Genomic DNA, 12,868 nt, shown 5'->3' with positions numbered 1-12,868 from the left:
GTCACAAAGAGTCAAACATGACTGAGCAACTGAGCACATGCATGCATAACGAATAGAAAACTGGACAAAAAATATGAATCAATTGTTTCAGATTATGGACAATGTCAGCACAGGACAATGGTCAATGTCCCTGTTAAAAAGAAAATATGGACAATAATCCCTATTTTTGCCCAAGCTTATTTCTGGAGTTTCCAGGCTGCATCATATTAAAGGGTACTGAAACAGAAATTAGCAGTCACTGTAAGTGAGGAAACAGAGTTTGGTGTTTAAGGAAGTCAAGTATTTTATAATTTGCAAGATATAATGATGCTGAGGAGAAATACTAATGAATAGAATGCACTTCAGAGATCTCTAGAAAGCTGACCTATAGTATTCCTGAGGATTAACCTGCATATTAAGCTGTGACTTTTAAAAACATCTGTGGGATTTGAAAGCAATTTTTTAAGATAATTTTTTTCTTAGTATTTTCTCTGAAATTTCCTTTGCAATTACTTCAAGTTTGTAGTCAATTTGGAAGGGACAAACATTCCCAACAATTAATAAATGATTATTCATGTTATGATTTAATGATTTTTACTGCAAAATGTTTACTATTTACTATTGGTCATTGCTTTAAGACTGACAGTGAGCTAGTTTTTCTCTCCTAAAATTGGAGATTACTGTTTTCTAAATTATTGTTCATTATCTACAGTTCCACACTAAGTGCTAGTGTCTTAAAGACTTGGGAATCAAAACCTTACCAAAAGAAAGAGTTAAAATCTGCCCTTGGCAATTTCCTGACTGTCTAATGGTCAGACTGGAGGCTTTCACTCCTAGGGTCTGGGTTTGATCCCTGGTACGGGAACTAAGATCCTGCAAGCCATGCAGCACAGCCAAAAATAAAATAAAATCTGCCCTTATGTAGAGTTTAAAGCTTCTTTTAAAATAAATTCTAGAACTTCAATTACTGTATTTGCCACTAGGTCTGCAAACTGATAGCTGTAATTAAGTGCTACCTTATGTTAGAATGGGCTTCCATGGTGGCTCAGATGGTAAAGAATCCGCCTGCAATGTGGGAGTCCTGGGTTCAATCCCTGGGTTGGGAAGATCCCCTGAAGAAGGGAATGGCTACCCACTCCAGTATTCTTGCCTGGAAAATTCCATGGACAGAGGAGCCCAGCAGGCTACAGTCCATGGGGTTGCAAAGAGTCAGACATGACTGAGTGAATTTCACTTATGTTAGAATAATGTAACACCTATAAAAACGTACTTTATTTTGACATTTCAGTTTAATCCACTAAGTTGCTGTTTTCAGTTGGTCAATAAGTTCTAGCAATCCTGTTATCATTAATTAGATCACTTTTTTAAAAAATATATTTTACTTATCTACAATTATTAAACTTGTATTTTCTAAGAAGGAGGCAAATCTTCAGGGAAGCTTATTTATAATAAAGGAATATGTAATATTTCTAGTCCCTTTGATGTGATTTAAAATTTTAATTCTTGACTTTGAAATTGAGCAGGATCCTGCTGGGCCCTCCTGGGTACAAAAGCCCCTCCATGTCTCCTGTTTCTTGTTTGCAAAAAAAGGCTTTAATCTCCTAGGCCTTCCCTGAGTTCCAAAGAGCAGGGTCAAATTGTTACTAATTAGGGAAGTGAGAGAATACAGAAACAAAGGAAAAGCAGTAAAGCAAGAAAAGTAATGATAGGGGAAAAAAAAGAGACCTAGTTTTTCCTCAAGAGATACACCTAACAATCTGATGAATATCTCCCTGTTGGTCTATAGAAATTAAGATCCCTCTATGGAGAAGGCAATGGCAACCCACTCCAGTACTCTTGCCTGGAAAATCCTATGGGTGGACGAGCCTGGTAGGCTGCAGTCCATGGGGTTGCTAAGAGTCAGACATGACTTCACTTTCACTTTCACTTTTTCACTTTCATGCATTGGAGAAGGAAATGGCAACCCACTCCAGTGTTCTTGCCTGGAGAATCCCAGGGACGGGGGAGCCTAGTGGGCTGCTGTCTCTGGGGTCGCACAGAGTCGGACACGACTCAAGCGACTTAGCAGCAACCCAAATGGAAGAAGGTGACTACATGCTGACCACAAGCACACAGACCCCTGACTGGTTGGAACCAGAAAGCTGATGGTTGAGATTCCTGAAAGGTCATGCTGTTACCTCACCACTAACCAATTAGAAGAAAGTCCATGAGTTGAAACCCTCATCCCAAATGTAGCCTTTAAAAACCCTTCCATGAAAGCCACTGGGGGTTGGGTCTTCTGAACACAAACAGCCCTTTTTCCTTGCTTGTGTCAGTCACTTGCTCAGTCATGTTCCACTCTTTGCGATCCCATGGACTATAGCCTGCCAGGCTCCTCTGTCCACAGGCTTTTTCAGGCAAGAATACTGGAGTGGGTTGCCATTTTCCTCCTTCAGGGGATCTTCCCAACACAGGGATTAAACCCATGTCTCCTGTGTCTCCTGCATTGCAGGAGGATTCTTTACCTGCGGAGCCATCAGGGAAGCCCTTCTCCTTGCTTGTTAGTTGCTCAGTCGTGTCTGACTCTTTGCAACCCCATGGACTGTAGCCCTGCCAGGCTCATCTGTCCATGGAATTCTTTAGGCAAGAATACTGGAGTGGGTTGCCATTCCCTTCTCCAGGGGATCTTCCCAACCCAGGGATTGAACCCAGGTCTCCCACACTGCAGGCAGATTCTTTACTGTGTGAGCCACGGGGGTTGGGGCCCTGCAAATAAATACTGTACTTTCCTTTACTACAACCTAGTGCCAGTAGGTTGGCTTTGCTACAAGGCAGGCAAGTGGACCCAAATTCGGTTCAGTAACAACTTCTCAAAAAATAACTAGAGCTTTACTATTTCCTAGAAGACAAGAGAAAGAAAAAAGCCCCTCAATCTGTCAAATTGGATAGACAGGTCAATCAGTTATATTTCTATTCTGAACTCATAGTTCTACTGGCCATACTATACAATTAGATTATACTGGATGATAAGACATCTCTTCAGTTAGTTTCTATGATATAGTTATTTTTATTTTACATGGAAGTACAGCCACTTAAGAATGTTGTGATAGTTTCAGGTGGACAGCCAAGGGACTCAGCCATATATATACATGCATTCATTCTCCCCCAAACTCCCCTCCCATCCAGGCTGCCACATAACATTGAGCAGAGTTCCCTGTAGGACAGTAGGTCCTGTTGGTTATCCGTTTTAAATATAGCAGTGTGTACATGTCCATCCCAAACTCTGTAACTATCCCTGTCCCCCATCCTTCCCCTGGGCAACTGTAAGTTTATGAGTCTGTTTCTGTTAAATAAATAAGTTCATTTGTGTCATTTCTTTTTAGATTCCACATATAAGAGACGTCATAGGACATAGTAAGAAATACATATTTGGCCTTTGGTTCCTGGCCCAAAGTTCTAAACACTTGGAATTTCCTGAGCAGCCAGCAATGTGTGCACCTTTTATTACAATACTTGATCTCTTGTCCTCAGTTCCTTAAATCACTCCAGAGCCATCAAGGTGAAGATATCATATTCATAACAAGCCCCTTTCCCCTACAGCTGGTTCTATGTTAATGAGGTGACTTTTACAGAGCACCTAAGGATGCTGCTGGTTGCCAGGGGAATTGATTCAAACAGAGAACTTTTCAGTCCCATTCTGTCCTAGGGGAGAGGAAAGAAGGGACTGGATGTTGAATCAATCACCTATGGCCGACCAAAAGTTTAATCAGTTGTGCCTATGTAATGAAGTATCCACAAAATTTTAACAGGATGGGTCAGAGAACTCCTGGGTTGGTGAACAGGTAGAGAGTTAGGACAGTGGCACACTCAGAGAGGGCACGGAAACTTTGAGTCCTTTTCTGATACCTTGCCCTATGCATCTCTTCTATTTTGCAGTTCCTGAGTAATATCCTTTTATAATAAAACAGTAATCTAGTACATAAAATGCTTCTCTGAGTTTTTTGAGCCACTTTAGCAAATTAACCAAATCCAAGGATGGCATATGGTGAGAAGCATAGGTGATAACCTAGACTTACAACTGGCTTCTGAAGTGGGAATGCGAGTCTTGTGGGGACTGACTCCTTAACCTATAACCCAAGGAGTAGGTCCTAGGTACCTCTGATTTGTAGCTGGTCATCAGAAGCACAGGTAATAACCTGGGCTCACAATTTTCTTCTGAACTATAGGGTGGTCTTGTGGGACTGAGTCCTTAACCTGTGGAATCTAATACTGTCTCCAGATACATAATGTTAGAATCGAGTCAAATTGTAGGACACCCAGCTGATGTCAGAGAATTGCTGATGTGGAGAATGCCCTCCCACATATATATACCCCACACACAGGAATTAGTGACAGAATCTTTAGGTCCCCAAAATGGGACTTCTTATTTGCCTAAAGGGTTTATAAACTCTTTTATAAGGAAAAAAACAAAAACATACATCAACCACATAATTTTGAATACTAAATACACACTATGATACTCAAACACAAGACGTAAATAGGCTTCCTCAGCTGTGGCTGATTTTTATAAAATGAGCACAACAATTAGGCTGGAGACTACTCAGATATTTTACCTATACGTGTGGTTTCCATGAAGGGATCTTTACTTAGAAGTCCAAGCATTAGCTACCCAGAAGATGCTGTTGCTCTGAACAGGGCAGCTGTGGTCTCCCAACTTTTGGCCTGCTTGCTTAAGAGCCAGCATTGGGCTGCAGTTGTTGTTATCCAGCAGAGATGGCAGGAACATCATTAGTAGGTTCAGGGAGGTAGGAGTCACAGAATGTGAGGCTCATGAGGAAAACAGACTATGAAGGAAAAAAGAAGCAAAGTTATATTAGTGAACTCTCCTAAAAGGAGTGCTATCAATGCAAAGGTAAGGTCTATAGCTATAACAATTTCTTGTTTATGATCCTTTAATATTTGCTTACATCACATTTCTCACAAACATGTTAAAGTTAATATATATGTACCTGTCTCTCCACAGGACTCTAAGAACCCAAAACCTCAGAACCTTGTACTTGGTGAAATTGGATAAGGGGCATTTCCAGTATGTACGCCAACTCCTAAAAATAGAAAATAATATTAATTTACATAGGCTTTGGTTTAATTTTTCAACAGATCTTAATACAGGGTAGTAAGTGATCTCTCATTGAAATGCTGTTAGTTTTTTTGTCTTTGCATATCTTACTTTCTCTGCTGAAACAAACTGGGGGAATAAAAACCAGAAGTAATAAAAATTTACTAAGAGAAAATGTGCCTCTCTGGATTAGTCTAGTCAAGGCAGAAAACACTTATGTAATATTGCATGTTAATCAGAATTAATATAAATCAAGAATTATAAATTACAGTTGCACTTGAGCTAATTTGAATTATTCTGACCATGTCAGAAAAACTATGATTCAATGTTCTCAAGCAAAATCATGGTTTTGATGTTTATGAGTTTGAGAAGTCTATTTTTATCCAACAGAGCCAACTGTTTGATATTAAACCCATCCTAAAAAATACCTGTGTATAATGTCATTGATTTAAAATATAGTAAAATGAGATTAAAACGTTATTGAAACACTGAACAGCTTTTAACAATATACATAAATCAGATAATTAACATTAGTTAGTGGAAGACTTATAGTTAACATTGTCAAGCATTTCAATTTTAGGTGTCAGAACTGAAAACAGGGAAAAGACCCCATCATTTTGTGATGACACAGGTCTTTCAATTAGACTAAAAGTAATAATTATTCATACATTGATAGATAACTGTATGTTTCAATAGCTAAATCAAGCTTAGAAACACAAATGTGGCACTGAAGTAAATGGACATGGAAAATTTTACTTGTATTGCTGCTGCTAAGTCACTTCAGTCGTGTCCAACTCTGTGCGACCCCACAGATGGCAGCCCACCAGGCTCCCCCGTCCCTGGGATTCTCCAGGCAAGAACACTGGAGTGGGTTGCCACCTCCTTCTCCAATGCATGAAAATGAAAAGTGAAAGTGAAGTCGCTCAGTCGTATCAGACTTGTAGCGACCCCATGGACTGCAGCCCACCAGGCTCCTCCATCCATGGGATTTTCCAGGCAGGAGTACTGGAGTGGGGTGCCATTGCCTTCTCTTACTTGTATTGTGTTGGCCAAAAAGTTTGCTCAGGTTTTTCTTTTTGTATTTATTTTTAACTGGAGGACAAGATGTTACAGAAAAACCCAAACAAACGTTTTGGCCAATGCAATATCTTTCTCATTCTTTTCTTCTCAACCTTTTTCACCTCAGTAAAGTGGTAACTCTTTTAGTAGTTTAGGACAAAAACTATGCATTGATAGCTGATGCTGTTCTTACTCTCACCCAAACCTTGAGTAAATTCTGTTAGATCTGTCTTTGGAATATATTCAGAATATTCTCATCAACTTTAACCTGGGTCTCCCGCATTGCAGGCAGACTTGTCTGAGCCTTGCTATCAGCTGTCATTTCCAGCTTTGGACTATTACAATAGTATTTAATCCTAAAGTGTTAATTACTTCAGTTGTTCGTCCATCCACCTATACAACAACTACTAATAAACAATCACTTAAATCAGACACTATTTTAGGTACTTAAGTACACAGAATTATCTCTTTGGCCTTTCCAAAAGGAATGACTCTTACTCATCCTAAATTTATTATGATATATTGTTTCAGGACATAACGATGAGGGGACTAAACAGTCAATAATGAGAAAATTAGTGACTCAGTAAGGAACCATTTTCTAAATCAAGATTCCAATGCTTTGCTTCTAAACTGGAAAACCTAACTGATATGTCCATTAAAAATATTCTGATAAACCACTGTAAGTAATGATTTTTGGCATACAACATTGAAGGAATAAAAATTATTAAAGGACATTACTGTGTAACATTTTTTAACTCCTCTCAAATAAACAAGACATTTTGGCCTTTACATCTCTTAAGTTGAAAAAGAGAAAAAGAATTATGTTGAACTCTGTCAGATTACAGCAATAAATAATACTCATCTGTGAAAACTTAACCTAAATGATAAAAAAATCCAATCTCTTAAGAAATGTATTTCAATGAAGTATTATTTTCATAATGCTCAAAATGTGACATTTATACTTTGAGCAGATGTATACTAGTAACAGCTGTAATGATACAAAGTTTCTTTGAATTGACAATGTTCATAACATTATAATCACAAGATATGCAATAAGTGTAAATACACACACTTTTTATGCTGCAGAAAAGAATGCTAAACAATAAAGCTTTCATACCTAAAACCTTACTACCTAACAGCAGAATTTTGTAGGTCAGAATTTCTCAATAGCACATCACTATTGACATTTTGGGCTGGTTAATTCTTTGTTGTTGGAATTGCCTTGTACAGTGTAGGATGTTTTGCAATATTCCTGGCCTCTTCCCACTAGATACCAATCCATACTCCTTGGTTATGACACCAAAAATGTTTCCAGAGGTTGTCCAACGTATCCTTTCCCCACCAAGAGGCAATATTCCCTAATTGAGTACCACTGCTGCAGGGGACCCATCGATGGATCACAGCCTTGTCATGGTGAAGGGGCTTGAGTAACTCAATGAAGCTATGAGCCATGCCATGCAGGGTCACCGAAAACAGATGGATCATAATGAAGAGTTCTGACAAAACTTGGCCACTAGGGGAGGGAACTGCAACCCGCTCCAGTATTCTTGCCATGAGAACTCCATGAACAGTATAAAAGGCAAAAAGATACGAAACTGAAAGGTGAGTCCCCAGGTCGGAAGGTGTACAATATGCTACTGGGAAAGAGTAGAGGGCAATTACTAATAGCTCCAGAAAGAATGAAGAGGTTGGGCCAAAGCAGAAGTGATGGTCAGTTGTGGATGTGTCTGGTGCTGAAACCGAAGTCCGATGGTGTAGAGAACAATATTGCATAGGAACCTGGAATGTTAGGTATTCAATGGACATAAATTTGAGCAAACTGCGAGATAGTGGGCTTCCCTTGTGGCTCAGCTGGTAAAGAATCTGCCTGCAATGTGAGAGACCTGGGTTCGATCCTTGGGTTGGGAAGATCCCCTGGAGAAGGGAAGATTACCCACTTCAGTATTCTGGCCTGGAGAACTCCATGTACTATATAGTCCATGGGGTTGCTAAGAGTCAGACACGACAGAGAAACTTTCACTTTCACTTCCAGGAGATAGTGGAAGACAGAGGAACCCCGTGTACTGCAGTCCATGAGGTCACAGAGTCAGCCACAACTTAGTGACTGAACAACTACAACAACAGCTACAGGGGATATAATAACGACTTAATGTAAAACTTTAATTTTCTAAGAGCAAGTTCATTTTTAAAAAAATATATGATGGGTATTCCATTAAATTGTTTTCCTCTATTTCTTTACATTGATCACTGAGGAAGGCTCTCCTATCTCGCCCTGCTATTCTGTGGAACTCCACATTCAAATAGGTGTATCTTTCCTTTTCTCCTTTGCCTTAAGCTTCTTTTAAAACAACAGAAAACAATAGAATGGAAAGGCTAAGAGATTTCTTCAAGAAAATGAGATACCAAGGGAACATTTCATCCAAACATGGGCACCATAATGGACAGAAATAGTATGGACCTAACAGAAGCAGAAGATATTAAGAAGAGGTGACAGGAATACACAGAAGAACTGTACAAAAAAGATCTTTACAACCAAGATAATCACGATGGTGTGATCACTTACCTAGAGCCAGACATCCTGGAATGTGAAGTCAAGTGGGCCTTAGAAAGCATCACTACGAACAAAGCTAGTGGAGGTGATGGAATTCCAGTGGAGCTATTTCAAATCCTGAAAGATGATGCTGTGAAAGTGCTGCACTCAATATGCCAGCAAATTTGGAAAACTCAGCAGTGGCCACAGGACTGGAAAAGGTCAGTTTTCATTCCAATTCCAAAGAAAGGCAATGCCAAAGAATGCTCAAACTACCGCACAATTGCACTCATCTCACAGGCTAGTAAAGTAATGCTCAAAATTCTCCAAGCCAGGCTTCAGCAATACATGAACCGTGAACTTCCAGATGTTCAAGCTGGTTTTAGAAAAGGCAGAGGAACCAGAGATCAAATTGCCAACACCCTCTGGATCATGGAAAAAGCAAGAGAGTTCCAGAAAAACATCTATTTCTGCTTTATTGACTATGCCAAAGCCTTTGACTGTGTGCATCACAATAAACTGTGGAAAATTCTTCAAGAGATGGGAATACCAGACCACCTGACCTGCCTCTTGAGAAACCTATATGCAAGTCAGGAAGCAACAGTTAGAACTGGACATGGAACAACAGACTGGTTCCAAATAGAAAAATGAGTATGTCAAGGCTGTATATTGTCACCCTGCTTATTTAACTCATATGCAGAGTACATCATGAGAAACACTGGGCTGGAAGAAGTACAAGGTGAAATCAAGATTGCTGGGAGAAGTATCAGATATGCAGATATGCAGATGATACCACCCTTATGGCAGAAAGTGAAGAGGAACTAAAAAGCCTCTTGATGAAAGTGAAAGAGGAGAGTGAAAAAGTTGGCTTAAAGCTCAACATTCAGAAAACAAAGATCATGGCATCTGGTCCCACCACTTCATGGGAAGTAGATGGGAAACAGTGGAAACAGTGTCAGACTTTATTTTTTGGGGCTCCAAAATCACTGCAGATGGTGACTGCAGCCATGAAACTAAAAGACGCTTACTCCTTGGAAGGAAAGTTATGACCAACCTAGATAGCATATTCAAAAGCAGAGACGTTACTTTGCCAACAAAGGTCTGTCTAGTCAAGGCTATGGTTTTTCCAGTGGTCATGTATGGATGTGAGAGTTGGACTATGAAGAAAGCTGAGGGTCGAAGAATTGATGCTTTTGAACTGTGGTATTGGAGAAGACTCTTGAGAGTCCCTTGGACTGCAAGGAGATCCAACCAGTCTATTCTAAAGAGATCAGCCCTGGGTGTTCATTGGAAGGACTGATGCTAAAACTGAAATTCCAATACTTTGGCCACCTCATGCGAAGAGTTGACTCACTGGAAAAGACTCTGATTCTGGGAGGGATTGGGGTCAGGAGGAGAAGGGGACAACAGAGGATGAGATGGCTGGATGGCATCACCGACTCTATGGATATGAGTTTGAGTGAACTCTGGGAGTTGGTGATGGACAGGGAGGCCTGGTGTGCTGCGATTCATGGGGTCACAAAGAGTCGGACACAACTGAGCGACTGAGCTGAGCTGAATCCTCTAGATAGTCTTGGGTGCCTGCTCAGTCACTTCAGTCAAGTCTGACTCTTTGCGACCCTGTGGACTGTACTGTACCAGGTTCCTCTGTCCATAGGATTCTCCAGGCAAGAATACTGGCGTCGGTTTCCATGCCCTCCTCCAGGAATAGTCTTGCATTATACCTCAATTCTCTCAGCTTTATCACTGGCAATAATTCCAATGGAATCATTCACTCTAAATAAAAATATTGAAATGTATGTAGTGCTTTTATTGTTTTAAAGCAATTCCACATAAATCCTCTAGTATTGATTGAACATATCTAAATGACAGGAAGAAAGGATGTTAGCGATAAGAATTTTGCAGTTTAGTAATAACTAGCCCAGTTTACTCGGAGAAGGCAATGGCACCCTACTCCAGTACTCTTGCCTGGAAAATCCCATGGATGGAGGAGCCTGGTAGACTGTAATCCATGGGGTCGCTAAGAGTCGGACATGACTGAGCGACTTCCCTTTCACTTTTCACTTTCATGCACTGGAGAAGGAAATGGCAACCCACTCCAGTGTTCTTGCCTGGAGAATCCCAGGGACGGGGGAGCCTGGTGGGCTTCTGTCTATGGGGTCACACAGACTTGGACAGGACTGAAGCAATTTAGCAGCAGCAGTAGCAGCCCAGTTTACAAATCAGCAGAGACAGCAGCAGAGCTGACATCTCCAGACCAATCACACCAAACTCTCAATGGAGATATTGTTCATAAGTCTACATTTCATGAAGTTATGGGATGCTCTGAAAGTAAGTTAAATCAAGTTACTGCCAAGGCTTCAAAAAATCCTTAGCGTTATCAAACTTCTTCAGCAGTCACTTTGTACATACTGAAAGAACTAAAACCGCCCAATTTGTCTGGAGTCAATGTAACATCATTTAAAAGTCACTTCTACGCTGAATATATTTATTAATTGTACAAGTATGTTTTTTCCCCCCAAAGTTTGAATTCTTAAATCACGAAGGTCAAAATGTTGATTACAACAGTACTTCTCGAGTATAGCTCTTCCTTTTACAAGTAAACAATGTTGAGAACACCACACAGAAACCAGTACAGACTTTTTTCATTAAGCCCTTCTAGAGTTGATTTCTACATGCCAGTGAATGGGTCTCCTAAACATCATTGTTCAACCCCTATCATTAACTCGGTTAAAACCCAGATATTTTAACACCGCATGAGGAATCACTTGTGCATCAGAAACACTGCTCATTTTAATTACTTCAGCGCTAAAACTGAAAAGCATTATAACTGCATATTTCAGCTACTGTAGAGTCTGGGTTCCCTTAAACTTCTACCAAAATAAGGCGCTGGAGCTACAGATTTCCGAGTTATTTTTGTAGTCGTGGCGTGAAGCTGAGCCAAGGTGCAGGTGTGGAGCACCAGGCAGCCCGGGTCCCCATGGCTACCGTCACAGCAACGCGTTGGGGCTCTTGGGGCAGGCCTGAGTCCGAGGGGGGAAGTAAGGGCCCGCCCGCGCCTCAAGGGAGGCCCTGGGACAGACTCCCCGGAGTTAAAGAAAACGCCTTCAGTTGAAGGAAACCGGCTGGGAAAGCTGGCGGGAGCAAATTAGCTGCTAGTTCCAGCTCCTTCGCAGTGGCTAGGGCAGATTTCCCGGCGACGCCAGGCCGCGTCTGTTCTCTCTTCATCCTGCTTTGCCATTTTTTATCACGCTGCCTCGCAGACTTCTCTTTCCTGGTGCCCACTCAGCTTTAATTTAAGATGTCTTCACAGACGTGACAGATGCCGAAGGTGAAGCCCCTAAATAGTCCCGCCACAACTCACGCCCTCTCCCACGTTTTCCTCGCAGGCCCGCCCCCGGAGTGAGCGGCGCGCGGGACCAGGGGGAGGCCAGCTCCCGCCGCGGCCTCGCCTCGCCCCGCCCCCGGGCGCGCGCCCCCACCCGTATAAGGCCCGGAGAGCACGCCGCCCCGCCTACTCGGCCTCCACCCACGGCGCGCCGTGCGGAGGGCAGGGGCTTGCAATAGGCTTCTGCGGCTCCTTTATTTTTTTCCCTCTAAGGTGACTGTTTGCACAACGGCAAAAAACAGGTCCTAGTAAAAGGCAACAATCAGAAAAGAGTAACTGTTACTAAAAGTATTAAATAATTTCACTACAGGAGCTTGCGAGTTTACCCCGCCTCCAAAAGCTCAAGCTCCGCCCCGTGGAGCAACCCTCCCCCCACCCCAAAGCTGCCCCCGGGAGCCCACGCAGACGCTCTCTCGGCGGCGCGCTAGCTCCGCCCCGCCAGCCCCGCCCCCCTGCCCCCTCTCTCTCCCTCTGGAGAGTCAGCGCGCACGAACCGGGGCGTGAGGCGTCAGGGACGCGCGGGCACCTCATCCTTCCCACCTTCCTACACTGTTGCTACTTTTCGGTGTGAGTCATTCCAGCTTCCCCTTCCGTGAGTTCCTCCTTTTCTCTTCTCAGAGACCTCGCTCGTCCCGCAGGCGGCCACCTCCGCCGCAGCTCTCGCGCCCCCAGCGAGTAGTGCGCGTGCGCGCACGGCGGACGCGGGTGCGCGGCCGTCGAGTCCCTGCGCTCCCTCCCTCCTCCCCTTGCTGTATAACTTGACTGGCTTGGAGGAGGCGCCGCCGGAGTCGGAGGGCGGGGAGCTCGGAGGAGGGAG

General features: G+C 42.5%; 1 protein-coding gene across 2 annotated transcripts in view; it reads right to left on the bottom strand.

Annotated features, from left to right (window-relative positions):
* SLC9A9 (solute carrier family 9 member A9) overlaps positions 1–12,833 on the bottom strand; it is an 804,336-nt gene extending 791,503 nt beyond the window's left edge. Inside the window, exons 1-3 of one of the 2 annotated variants that reach the window (XM_044946316.2) lie at positions 12,546–12,833; positions 4,968–5,060; positions 4,572–4,802 (exon numbers count right to left, since the gene is read on the bottom strand). In XM_044946316.2, the coding sequence (XP_044802251.2) occupies positions 4,572–4,620 (49 nt within the window). In that variant the 5' untranslated portion in view covers positions 4,621–4,802; positions 4,968–5,060; positions 12,546–12,833. The remainder of the gene's footprint in view (positions 1–4,571; positions 4,803–4,967; positions 5,061–12,545) is intronic. The other variant, XM_044946314.2, reaches the window with a different exon arrangement.
* Positions 12,834–12,868: the final 35 nt, after the last annotated feature.

Source organism: Bubalus bubalis, chromosome 1 (assembly GCF_019923935.1).
Source record: "Bubalus bubalis isolate 160015118507 breed Murrah chromosome 1, NDDB_SH_1, whole genome shotgun sequence".
Lineage (NCBI taxonomy): Eukaryota > Metazoa > Chordata > Mammalia > Artiodactyla > Bovidae > Bubalus > Bubalus bubalis.
The sequence above is the reverse complement of the archived record's forward strand: the minus strand, read 5'-3'. Positions and strand labels throughout refer to the sequence as shown.